Source organism: Carcharodon carcharias, chromosome 2 (genome assembly GCF_017639515.1).
Source record: "Carcharodon carcharias isolate sCarCar2 chromosome 2, sCarCar2.pri, whole genome shotgun sequence".
Classification (NCBI taxonomy): Eukaryota; Metazoa; Chordata; class Chondrichthyes; order Lamniformes; family Lamnidae; genus Carcharodon; species Carcharodon carcharias.
The window spans coordinates 117242950-117256321 of record NC_054468.1 but is presented as its reverse complement, the minus strand read 5'-3'; the positions used below and the strand labels follow the sequence as shown (position 1 = coordinate 117256321).

Sequence of the window (13372 nt, the reverse complement as noted above, 5' to 3'; positions counted from 1 at the left end):
AAAATTTTCAGCTCATCAGAGAGAGCCAGATTGGATTTGTAATTGTGATTGGATCATGCCAAACAAACCTGATTAAATTGTTTGAAGAAGTGACTAGGACATTTAGAGAGACTAAAGTAGTGGATAAATGAATGTCTATGGATGCTGTTTATATGAACTTTCAGAAGGCACTGAATAAAGTCCCTCATAAGAAACTGTTAGCTAAAGCTGAAGCTCGTGAAATTGAAGGCAAATCATTGACAGTTTGGAAATTGGCTGAGTGACAAGAGGCAGAGAGTGGGGATAATGGGCAGGTGCTGTAATTGGCAGGATGTGACAAATAATGTCCCATTGTGTTGGGACCTCAACTATTCACCATATTTATTAACGACTTAGATGATGGGATTAGAAAGCCACATATGCCAATGACGCAGAGATAGGCAGTGTCGTAAGCACTGTAAATGGAAGCATAAAACTACTAAGATATTACTAGATTAAGTGAATGGGTAAAACTTTGTCAAATGGATTTCAATGTGAGGTCATCCAGTTTGGATCTAAAAGGATAGAACAGAGTATTTCCTAAATGATGAAAAGCCAAAAACAGTAGAAATCTGAAGAGACTTATGGGCCCATATACATGAAGCGTTAAAATGTCATAAACAGGAACAGAAAGTAACCAGGAAGGTTAATGAAACGCAGGCCTTTATATCTAAAGGACTAGAATACAAGGACAAGCGTAAGCATCATTTGCATTGGATTGAATGTAAAGTAGAAACAGCAATGGGTCTCTATACCAATCCCTCCATTCAATTTTTAAATTTTATCTTGCCTATGACCTCCAGACAGTACAGGCAAAAGTCATCAACATAATATGACAATCTGTTATAAGGCTATTGCTTCAAAAGGGTTGACCCTGTCCTCTTGGTCAGAAATCAACCTTGATTTTGTTTCTTGTAGGCGGAGCTGACATGGGATGAGACTGACCATGAGCGTGTCACTACCTTGACGAAACGATTTAAAAAGGATGAGATTGAGGAAATGGATTTCAAAGCATACTTAGCTTCTTCGAGTGAGGAAGATGAAGAAGCAGATGTGGAGGAAGAAAAGGAGCAAGAGCAAGGTGAAGGTGGATTTGTGGCGTGGGGAGGTTCAGGATCTTTGGAAAGCAATGGTACTCTAGGAATGTGTTTGTGCCCACCTCTCCCTTACCTTTGGCCCTCAATAAATGTGCTACACCATGTATTTTTCAGCCCCACATTTCAATGTAAAGTCATCTACTTTGGCTCTAAAAAGCATAGAAGAGTTCTATCCCTACAGTTCTGTGATAGTATTGGAATTGTAAAATAGAAAGTGGTATTTTGTCATAAGGTCAGTGAGTGAATCATGTTTGAAGATTTGGTTACTGTGTTAATTGTGACCGCTTAATGGCATGTGCACATCCTAATGGGAAACCTTGCTTCTGCATTTTGAAGTTGTAATTCTATGTGGTAAACATTAATTAAGACATCTAGCTTTCTTTCAACTTTGTCTTTGGCTACTTCAGTGCCATTCACGGAGAACATGTATTGTTCATTTTTATTCTTTAGTGCAGTGCTTGATATTTGATGGCATCAAATTTAATTTGCTATTGCTCTTCCCACTTATTTTTTCTCTAGCTTCTGAGCTGTCTCCCCTGAGTCCATTGCTCCCATTGGTTTAAGCATCACTTTCCAGATTTGATCCATTTGCATGGAGTTTTGAATCCAGGCCATTGTGATCACAGAAATCAGAGCTGTTACGGGGTAGAAGGCCCATTGTTTCTGCACTGGCTCTCTGAGCATTTTAACTTAGTGCCAATCTCCTGCCTTTTCCCCCTAATCCTGCACATTGTTTCTATTTAAATAATCACCCAATGCCCTCTTGAATGCTTCAATTGAACCTGCCTCCACCACACTTCAGGCAGTGCATTCTAAACCCTAACTACTCGCTGTATGAAAAAGTTTTTTCTCACCTCGCATTTGATTCTTTTGCAAAACACTTTAAAACTGTGTTCTCTGGTTCATGATCTGTTTACGAGCGAGAACAGTTTTTCCCTATCTTCGTTGTCTAGAACCCTCATGATTTTGAAAACTTCTATCAAGTCTCCTCTTAGCCTTCTCCTCTCCCATGAAAACCGTCCCAACTTCTCCAATCTTTCCTCATAACTGAGGTGTCTCATCCTTGGAACTATTCTCGAAAACCTCTCCTGCACTGTCTCCAGTGCGTTCACATCCTTCCTATAGTGTGGTGCCCTGATGTGTTGTCCATAGGCAACTTCAATGGCATCATTCCTGCACATGAATAAAATTAAGTTTGTACATTCCTTTTCAATCCATATTTTTTCATAAGTATTTGTGCGCTAAGTTGTAGCACAGCGAATTTATAGTGCATTTTCTTTTTTAGACAGTGACTTAAAAAGTGTGGCAGAAAGTAAAATGACAAGTAAGGCAAAGAAGGACACTGAAGAACAGATTTCAAAATACAGAGAGCTATTGAAAAATATACAAGGAAAGGAAGAAAGAAATAAAGACATGGAGATGGAGATCACCTGGATTCCTGGTAAGTCTGTTGTAACCTGTTGCCTGACTGATTCATGGATAACAATAACCACTCCTATTTATATAACACTTTTAACAAAATAAAATGTCCCAAAGCGCTTGACGAGCATTATGGGGCAAAATTAGACCATAGGGATGGCTAATTTTAACTTTAACTCCACCTTCCTGCCTACCCCAATACCCTTTCATCCACTTACTTATCAAGAATCTATCTACCCCTGAATTAAAGATATTCAAAGATTCTGTCCCAGCCACCTTTTGAGGAAGGGAATTCCAAAGTGTCTCAACCCTCTGAGAAAAAATCATCTCCTCATCTCTGTCTTAAATGGGCAACCCATTATTTTTAAACAGTGACCCCCCCCAGTTCTAGATTCTCCAGCAAGAGGAAACATCCACCATATTGCGTCCCCTCTGGATCTTATATGTTTCAATCAAGTCGCCGCTTACTCTTCTAAACTCTAGCAGATACGAGCCTAGCCTGTCCAGCCATCCTTATAAAGCAACCGGCCCGTTCCAGATGTTAATCTAGTAAACCTTCTCTGAGCTGCTTCCAACACATTTACATTTTTCCTTAAATAAGGAGACCAATACTGTACAGAGTACTGCAGATGAGGCCTCACCAATGCCCTGTACAACTGAAGCATAACCTCCCTACTCTTGTATTCAATTTCCCTTGCAATAAACAATAACATTCTATTTGCTTTTCTAATTACCTGCTGCACCAGCATACTAACTTCTTGTGATTCGTGTATTAGGACACCCAAGATCCCTCTGCATCTCAGAGCCCTGCAATCTCACCATTTAGATAATGTTTCTTTTTTTATTCATCCTGCCAACATGGAAAACTTCACATTTTCCCACGTTATACTCCATTTGCCAGATCTTTGCCCACTCACCTAACCTATCTATATTTTTAGTCTTCTTCACAACCTACCTTCCTACCTATCTTTGTGTCATCAGCAAATTTAGCAACCAAACTATCAATCCCTTCATCCACATCATTTATATAAATTGTAAAGAGTTGAGATGCAGAACTGATCCCTGTGGCATACCACTTGTCACATCCTGCCAACCAAAAAATAACCTATTTATGCCTACTCTGTTTCCTGTTAGCCAGCCAATTTTTTATCCATACCAATATGTTACACCTACACTATGAGCTTTTATTTTCCGCAATAACCTTTGATGTGGCACCTTACAAAATGCCTTCTGAAAGTCCAAGTAGATCCCTTTTATCCACAGCACCTGTTACGTCTTCAAAGAACTCCAATACATTGGTTAAAATTATTTCCCTTTCACAAACCCATGTTGACGCTGCCTGATTTCCTTGAATTTATTTAAGTGACCTGCTATACATCTTTAATAATAGCTTCTAGCGTTTTCTCTATGACAGCTGTTAAGTTAATTGGTTTATAGTTTCCTGCTTTCTGTCTCTGTCCCTTTTTGAATAAAGGTGTTACATTAGCTATTTTATACAGAGCATGAGTGAGACCACATCTGGAGTACACTGTGTACAGTGTTGGTCATCTTATTTAAGGAACGATGTAAGTGCATTGGAAGCTGTTGAGAGATGGTTTGCTAGACGAATGCCTGGAAAGGGCAGCTTGTCTTTTGAGGAAAGGCTGGACAGGCTAGGTTTGTATCTGCTGAAGTTTAGAAGAGTAAGAAGTGACTTGATTGAAACATAAGATCCTGAGGGGTCTTGACTGGGTGGGTCAATCCCCCTCATTATAATGTCCCGTACTACCACTACATTTCTTTTTGCTCCTCCCACTTGAACGGCTTCCTGTACCATGATACCATGGTGAGTCTGCTCATGAACCTTGTGGACCTTGCTTTCGTCCACACACGTTGCAAGCACCTCAAACTGTTTGACAATTGCAAAGTCTGTTCCTCCATTCCTATCTGCCCAGTCCTTTAACATACCTCACACTCAGTCACATCCTCACTGTTGACCAAAACAGATGACCCTATTCTAAGAGGTGTAACTCTCTCTTGGAACAAAGTGTCCAGGTATTTCTCCCGCTCCCTTATGTTGCACGGTATCTGTAGTTCAACTTCCAAATCAATAACCCTGATTCAGAATTCCTCTAGCTGCTTACACAGCCACCAGTGGTGGAGTGATTAAAATTGGGATCCTCAAGAGGCCATAATTAGATAAGCACAGATATCTGAGGGTTGTGGTGCTGGAGGAGATTACAGAGACGGGGAAGGACAAGGCCCTGGAGGGATTGGCTAACAAGCAGGAGAACTTTAAAATAGTGGTATTGCTTGATAGGAAGCCATCGTAGGGTAGCTTGCAAAGGGTGATAGGTGAATGGGCAGTAGAGTTTCGGATGACCTCAAGTTTACAGAGGGTAGATTATAGGAGGCCAGCCAGGAATGCATTGGGATCGTCAAGTCTAGTGGTAACAATGGCATAGATGAGGGCTTAAGTAGCATGAGTGCTGAGGTAGTGAAGTCAGGCAATGTTACGGAAGTGGAAATAGGTGTCCTAATGATGTCAAGAATAAAGATCGGTGGTACATGTTGGAGTTATATATGATACCAAGGTTGTGAACAGCCTGGTTTTGTCTCAGACAATTGCCAGGACAACAGTTTCTTGAAATAGAAAAACTCAGCAGGTCTGGCAGCATCTGTGGAGAGGAACACAGTTAATGTTTCGAGTACGTGTGACTCTTCAACAGAACTAAGTAAAAATAGAAAAGAGGTGAAATATAAGCTGGTTTAGGGGTGGGTGGGGGGGGTGGGGACGGGTGCGCTAGAGCTGGATAGAGGGCCACTGATAGGTGGAGATAGACAAAAGGACAAAAAGGTGTTTGTCCTTTTATCTATGACATCTTTTGGCTATCTTCACCTATCACTGGCCCTCTATCCAGCTCTACCCCCCCCCACCCCCAAACCAGCTTATATTTCATCTCTTCTATTTTTACATAGTTCTGTTGAAGAGTCATACGGACTTGAAACGTTAACTGTGTTCTTCTCCGCAGATGCTGCCAGGCTTGCTGAGTTTTTCCAGGTACTTTTGTTTTTGTTTTGGATTTCCAGCATCCGCAGTTTTTTGCTTTTATCTTAGTGTCTGAAATGGAGTCACTCCATGGTTTGATATACAGCATGGAAAAGCCTTTGGTTTCATGATCTAATTTTTCTTTTATTCATTCGCGGGATGTGGACTTCGCTGTCTGGGCTAGCATTTATTGCCCATCCCTAGTTGCCCTTGAGAAGGGCAATGTTTTTCAACATGAACTACTTGCGTGTATGTGGTGCGGTTAATGTTTAAAAAAAAAAATCCCAATGCGCTTTCGAGGCACAAGGAAAAGAATGATAGCCAAGCCAAATAAAACAAGTGTTAGGAAGAGAGAACCAAGAGGTACATTTTAAGGAGGGTCTTAAAGGAAGAGAATGAGATTGAAAAGTGGAGTGATTTAGAGAAGGAATTTCAGAGTTTGAACTTAGGTGGTTGAAGGGAGTGGGACATACATTAGCGCTGGAGCCTAAAGAACATGAAATTATTGAAGGGCTGGAAGAGGTTAGGGAGGTTGGGAGGCAAGCCATTTCTCTGTAATAAGGGAAGGAATCTGAAGTCAAACCCCAGCAGAGTAAGACTGTATGGGAAAATAAAGTAAACTCAATATTCTTGAACAGGAAATGTTCTCATTTGTGCCTGTCAGACTGTCGAGCTGGTGACCACCTGTTGGGGTCTCCTGTCTCAAAGTGACAAGTTTAATCTTTTGGATCTGTCTTCAGGTGAAATATGCATCCTTTCTGGTCTTTGCCAATCTCAGTAGTTGGACCTCGTTTTGAACTTCTGTTTCTTGAGATTTTTCTGCTTTTCTTTTCTCCCATTTTTTTCCCTTTTTCTAAAACCATTGACTTCTTCCCAGTGTACAGTTTCATGTGTGTCAGTTACCTTTCACAACCTTGGATTCCAAGTATTGGCAGACTCAAGGAGATGGCATCACAAGAAGCTCCATCTTGTCCTTCTGCAGTGTTCATACATATTCACTTTATGCAAGGATCAGTGAGCAAGAGCTATTTTATTTCCTGGCTAAGATCGAGGTTTCAACCTTGGGTCTTCATGGGTCAGCATTCCTCTCTACTCACAGCCCCAAGCAACTGAGCCATTGAGCCACTATACTCCTATCCTGGGAAACACCAGTTGTGTGGAACCCCTCACATTCCTCAATAGAACACACAATACGATTGCCCATATCAGGATCATGATTCACTTGGCAGCCTGTTCCAAAACTCACTGAACTTCCTATCAGCGTAACTGACTGCTTGCCAGGTATGATTTTGACTTAGACCCAGAACCCCCTACTGTTGTGAAACATACAACTTAAAACTATTTTGTTTCCCAACTGATTGCTACATCTGGTAGTTACACTGGTCTTCCTTACATTTGAAGATGAGATGAATCGTACTTTGGCGCTTTTTCCAGTAGTTACTCGGGATGAAAACCACTCCTCCTTCAGCCAGCAGGTGTCATCATGGCTACAAATCCTATCCTGTAACCACAAATGGGCTGACTGACTTATTTGTTTAGTCGTTTGTGTAAAGGCATTATTATGCTCTTTCTATCGGGTTGCTTTGCTCAGCGAACATGGTTGCGCACCCGCCTGCTGGTGAGTGAGTTGGTAATCAAAATGATAAAAACAAAAAACTGTGGATGCTGGAAATCCAAAACAAAAACGGAATTACCTGGAAAAACTCAGCAGGTCTGGCAGCATCGGCGGAGATAAAAGAGTTGGCGTTTCGAGTCCTCATGACCTCTGTTCTGTTGAAGGGTCATGAGGACTCAAAACGTCAACTCTTTTCTTCTCCGCCGATGCTGCCAGACCTGCTGAGTTTTTCCAGGTAATTCTGTTTTTGTTTTGGTAATCAAAATGATGCTGATGAAGAGACCTTTGTAAGATGAAACACATGCTGTTTATTAACATGGTAATGGAGCACTAATCCACGTGTGCCTCTCAAACCAAACGCTATTCTGCAAATACTGATGAACAGTGTAGCCTGCACTACACAGCAATTAGGTAATACAATCATGTGGTCAGTCTGCTTACATTCTCTTAAAGGCGTATTGCACCTCGGATTACCACATCCCTCTCGCTTTACTTGAAGGTACAATTTGCAATCTTTACAATGTATCAACTATTTCCATAAATTATTTACAAATTCAGTCTCTCTTACTTCATATACATCCATCGACTTCGAATGAGCATCTATGATCAAGAGGAACATTGTGCCCAAAATAGGCCCCACATAGTCAACGTGGAGGCAGACCCATGGCCTCCCCAGCCATTCCCAGGAATGCAGTGGAGCCGAAGCGGGAAATTTCTGTACTTGTTGGCACTGTATACAGCTCTTGACTAAGTTTTCGATTTCTGTATCCATCCCTGGCCACCACAAGTAGCTGTGCGCCAGCATTTTCATTCCAGAGATGCCGGGGTGAGCACAATGCAATTTGGTCAATAATGGCTTTCTTCCTCTCGGAGGCACAATGACCCTCACTCCCCACAGCAAGATGCTATCCTGGCAGGTGAGCTCGTATCTCCTATTAAATTAGGATTTTATTTCGTCAGATTTTGGCTCGTTAGACTATCCCTGTAAGACTTATTCCTTTACATGGGACGCAACTGGATAGCGGTTTGTCCATTTTATTAATTGGCATGTACTGGTGACGAGTCCAGAAAGTTTAATGACAAGACAAGTCCTTGAGGATCGGGATGTTCACATTGCTGTCTTTTAGAGGTAATCGGCTCAGTGTGTTGACGTTTGCAATCTGGCTTCCCAGCCGGTGGATAAAAGTATATTCGTAAACAGCTAGAATCAGTGCCCACCTTTGGATGTGTGCAGAGGCAACTGGGGCTATTGCCTTACCTTCGCTGAACAAGCCTAGTCGTGGCTTGTGATCAGATACAATGGTAAAGTGGTGACCATGGGTGTATTGGTGGAACTTCTTAATCCCAAATACAATGGATAAGCCTTCTTTCCCTATTTGTGAGTACCTTCGTTCTGCAACATTGAGTGTTCTCGAGATGTAACCAAGGGCCATTCGGAGCCGTCTGGTGGGAGAGTACTGCCCCTACTCTGTGAGGGGATGCATCGCAGGTCAAAATTAATTCCTCCTTTGTGTTGAAATAAAACAACAGGGCCTACGCATGTAGCAACTGCTTTACCATCATAAAAGCCTCTTGTTGTGGATCTTGTCGAGGCCACCTGTGCTTTTTGAACAAACCGTATTGTGGAGCCAGTACTGTTGACAAATTTGGGAGAAAACGGCCATAATAGTTAACCATCCCCAAGAAGGACTTGCATTCTATGGTGTTTTTCGGTGCTGGCATCTCACAAATGGCTCTGGGGTACAATTCATCAATTTTCGGTATAGGATGCCTGTCTAGTCTAGCCACTGTTTGTTAACGATCAACTTGCAGTCCTTGCATATTTGCATAGTCTGGTCAGGCTTTAGTACTGGAAGTCTGGGTGCTGCTCATTTCAGAAAATTGTACAGGTTGTAAGACTCACAACCTTTCCAGCCTGTCTAATTCGACACCAGCTTTTTCTCGCAGTGCATAGGGCACTGGCCTCGACTTCAAGAATCCGGGGGTTGCCTCCAGATCCATGTGGATTTTAGCTTGCACCCTGAATCTTTCCAAGCTCCTCCCTGAAAACGGAGGCCTATTTCTGAAATAATTCTTGCAGATCTTTCATCGAGTTACTGTGGCTGTGGTATCGAGTTACAAGAGCAGGTCAGAGGCTAGGACTCATGCGACGAGTAACTCGCCTCCTGACTCCCCAAAGCCTGTCCACAATCTACAAGGCATGAGTCAGGAATTTCTTGGAATACTCCCCACTTGCCTGGATGAGTGCAGCTCCGACAACACTGAAGAAGCTGGACACTGTCCTGGACAAAACAGTCCGCTTGATTGGCACCAAATTCACTCCCTCCACCACTGACGCACAATTGCAGCAGTGTGTACCATCTACAAGATGCACTGCAGGAATTCACCAAGGCTTCTTAGACAGCACCTTCCAAACCCACGACCACCATCACCTAGAAGGACAAGGGCAGCAGATAGATGGGAACACCGTCACCTGGAAGTTCCTCTCCAAGTCACTTGCCATTCTGACTTGGAAGTATATCGCCGTTCCTTCACTGTTGCTGGGTCAAAATCCTGGAACTCCCTCCCTAACAGCACTGTGTGTGTACCTACACCACATGGACTGCAGCGGTTCAAGAAGGCAGCTCACCACCACCCCTTCAAGGGCAACTAGGGATGGGCAATAAATGCTGGTCTAGCCAGTGAAGTCCACATCCTGTAAATGAATTTTAAAAAATTGAGTTGAAAAATCTCAGTCCACTCCAACTTTATTTCCCTAAGCCAGTTCCGACTGACTAGACTTGGACCCTACCCTGCTACTATGAGGAGTAGATTAACAGACTGATTTCCATACTGTACTGCAACCTTGCATATACCTCTTCCTCATATGTCTTCACAGGTATACTTTTTCAATTTAGCATCTGAATTTTCCAGATTTAATGGATGGTTTCCTCCATTCAGATATTTGAATGTATGTTCCCCATTTGGATGGGTTTTTTGTTGACTGTCACTGTCATGTAGATTGGCTCTGTTTTATCCATTTTTAAGTTGCATAGTGAGTAAATGTCTGCCTCTGTTTCTTCTAGTTCCTCTATCATGTGGATTTCACAATTTCTACCTTTTTACTTCAAGTTTTAATCTGTCTTTACAATATCGCATAATGTGCCCATTCGATGGCAGAAAAAACATTCAATTCCCTTACATTATTATTCATTTGCCAGCTGTCTGGTTCCATTTCTGTCATTATCATTGTAGGTTTTCTCTATTAAACCATTACTTTTTACTGGTGTGTCAATAGTGGCTGTTTCACACCTTTCCGCAGATCCCAGTGCTTTCGCGCCATTTCTAACTGGTGCTTCCCTCCCGACCTGAAGGATGGCGCTATTTTGTTCCCCCCTGATTTTTCTGAATCCCTGACTGTGCTCTCCATTGCGAGCACCAACTCCAGCGCCTTGCTGACGTCTAAATTTGTTTCTGACAACCATTTTTGAGTGACGTCTTCATTAATCCCACATACTAATCGGTCTCTTAAGATATTATTAATCCCGAACTCTCAATGCTCTGTCAGCTGTTTCAAGGCTGCTACATAGCAAACGACTATCTCTCCAGGGGCACGACACCTCAAATTAAATTTAAAACACTTCATGGTTTGGCTGAAAGTGGCTTTTCACAAGATTTACCAACTCATCAAAGCTCTTGGAATCTGGGGCATTGGGTGCCATTAGACTATGATTTGGTCCGTATGTTTTACTGCCACATGTCGATAAGGGGATCGCTTGCCTCTTCTCCCCTGATATATCGTTGGCCAAAAAGAATACAAGGTGTTTAACGTAATGTGACCTGTCATCAGTGGTCTGATCAAACGGTTCGAGATGGCCAAACTGTGGCATACTGGAGGGAGATAACTTAGATGACTATGATGAAGGCTGTGCTTACAATCACCTTACAAAGTACGGCTGATTTACTTCTGTTTAATTTTCACGGCTTCCTTTGGTGTCGTTGACTGGTCGTGTTTTTCCTCGTCGCCAGTTGTTATTTTCTTTCTATTGGGTCGCTTTGCTCAGCGAACATAGTTGCGCGCCTATCAACTGGTGAGTGACTTGGTAATCAAGATGATGCTGATGAAGAGACCATTGTAAGATGAAACACGTGCCTTTTATTAACATAGTAACGGAGCACTAACCCATGTGTGCTTCTCAAACCAAACGCTATTCTGCAAATACTGATTAACATTGTAGCCTGCGCTACACAGCATTTGGGTAATACAATCACGTGGTTAATCTGCACACATTCTCTTAAAGGTGTATTGCACCTCGGATTACCACAGGCATGTAGACATTCCAGTTCCGGAGCAGGAAGACCGAGCAAAAAAAGCTATACTGCACCTGCTCGTGCATGCAGATTCTGGAACTTAAACTGGGCACCACATCTCCCTAATGGAGAATCTTTTAACTGTATTTTGCTGTTGGTTGCCTTGTGGATGCCTTTTTACTTCTGTGTGCTGTTTGCTGGAGTTTGGGGAAACTGGTGCAGAGGCTAAACTGTGTGAAGTTTATTTAACCCAACAGGTACATTTTCTCTAAATATGGTAAAGTTTGCTTCCAAAAAGGCAGAAAAGTTGAAGGTTATCTCCTGTGCTCCTCCAGAGATTAATTGGAGCACTTCAATAGAGTGCAGTAACTGCTTTCAGTTCAAGGTGAATAATCAAAATCTTCACTGAGGCTCTAATTGGAGATCTGAGGCCTTGATCACTGGCCATACATTTCAACCATTTGCTTTTCATAAGAAAATAGCAACGTTTTCAACTCACACAGATGAAGTGGATAACACTGGCCAAATAAATATCTCTAGCAGAAACATGATATAACTTCATTTAGTTTTTGAGATATTAAATGCTTTATTACATTTAAAAGCATTGCTTTTAATTTTGGTCCAATGCTTGTTATAATTTGTTAGTTTTGAATCTAAACCAACATTCGTTTCTAAATCCCAAAGCTTAATAGTTGCCACGATCTGTCCTTTCAGAATGTTCTCAGAAGGATGAAGGATAAGCAATGTCATGCACATCTTTAAATAAAACACGACATAATGAATTTTGTCACTTTTTAGTAGTTTACCCAACAGAGGAGAATGAACTGATAATACTTGAGGCAGAATTTTACAGGTCCCTGTTGGTGGATTTGCAGGATGGGGAGTTCTGTAAAATTCCCCAGCTGGCCTTCCCGCCTGCCCTGACCTGTCTGAAATTTTATGGGTCCTGCCCGCCCTCACCCCAATTGAGGCCCTTAAGTGGCCAATTGATAGCCACCTATGGGCCACTTCATGCAGACTGCAATTGTAAGGCTAGTGGGAGGAGGTCAAGGACTGGGGGAGAAGCCCAACAAGTGGGAAAGCAGGAGGACTGCTTCCCTCAAAAGTCCCCTTTCCCAGTCAGCTTGACCAGCAGCTCTCTGAGATGGTACTCCATGAGTGCAGGAGAAAGTCCCACCTCCAGCTAATTAGCGTTAAATGACTGCAGGGCTGTCTCGCCATCAGAAATGCTGCCCTTAAATAAGATATAGGCCTGCTTTTAATTGTGATGGGTACTGACTACTTAAACCCAATTCCTGTTGCATTTTCCCATTGTGATTAATTCTACAAGAACTCTCTATGAATTGAATGTTTAACTTGGCTGTTGGTGGACCAAATAAAAGCAATCTCCTGCTTGGCTGACTGGCAGAGCACTCCTAGACTTCTGCTAATGTTGCTCAGTAACTGTAAGAGATGATGTGCATAAGAGCAATGGGGCAGTGATCGTTGTGGCTTTTTTGCCTCCCCAACTATAACAAAGCACCTCAGAACCACTCAGTGTTCTTTTTATCCCCCTCTGCACTCTAATTATCACCTACCCACTGCCCAAGAAATGAATCCATTTATTTACTGTAATTCACAGGTGCTTTTGTCATATATGTGTCACTTTGAATTTATTAGGTTTTCTTTTTTGTTGCAACTAACGCATCTTGAACAGCTTGATTCGGTGCTTTTGTCTCTAAGCCATGAGTTGCTAGGGCCAGATGTTCTTTGATACCTCGCTCAGATGGCCATTCCTCATGTTTGAGACTGGAAGGTATTAACTGGTATTTTGCTTTAAGGGAGACCAGTTCTGTTCTTCCCTGGAATTTCACAATGCTTCTTTCGATCAGGGTCAGATGAATCTGAATAGGAACTCTAGCTAGT

General features: G+C 42.2%; 1 protein-coding gene across 3 annotated transcripts in view; it reads left to right on the top strand.

Moving 5' to 3' along the window:
- Positions 1–13372, top strand: part of esf1 (ESF1, nucleolar pre-rRNA processing protein, homolog (S. cerevisiae)) — a 64590-nt gene that overhangs the window by 25456 nt on the left and 25762 nt on the right. For all 3 annotated transcript variants that reach the window (XM_041212191.1, XM_041212200.1, XM_041212185.1), the window contains 2 exons: positions 937–1099; positions 2401–2556. In XM_041212191.1, coding sequence (XP_041068125.1) covers positions 937–1099; positions 2401–2556 — 319 coding nt within the window. The remainder of the gene's footprint in view (positions 1–936; positions 1100–2400; positions 2557–13372) is intronic.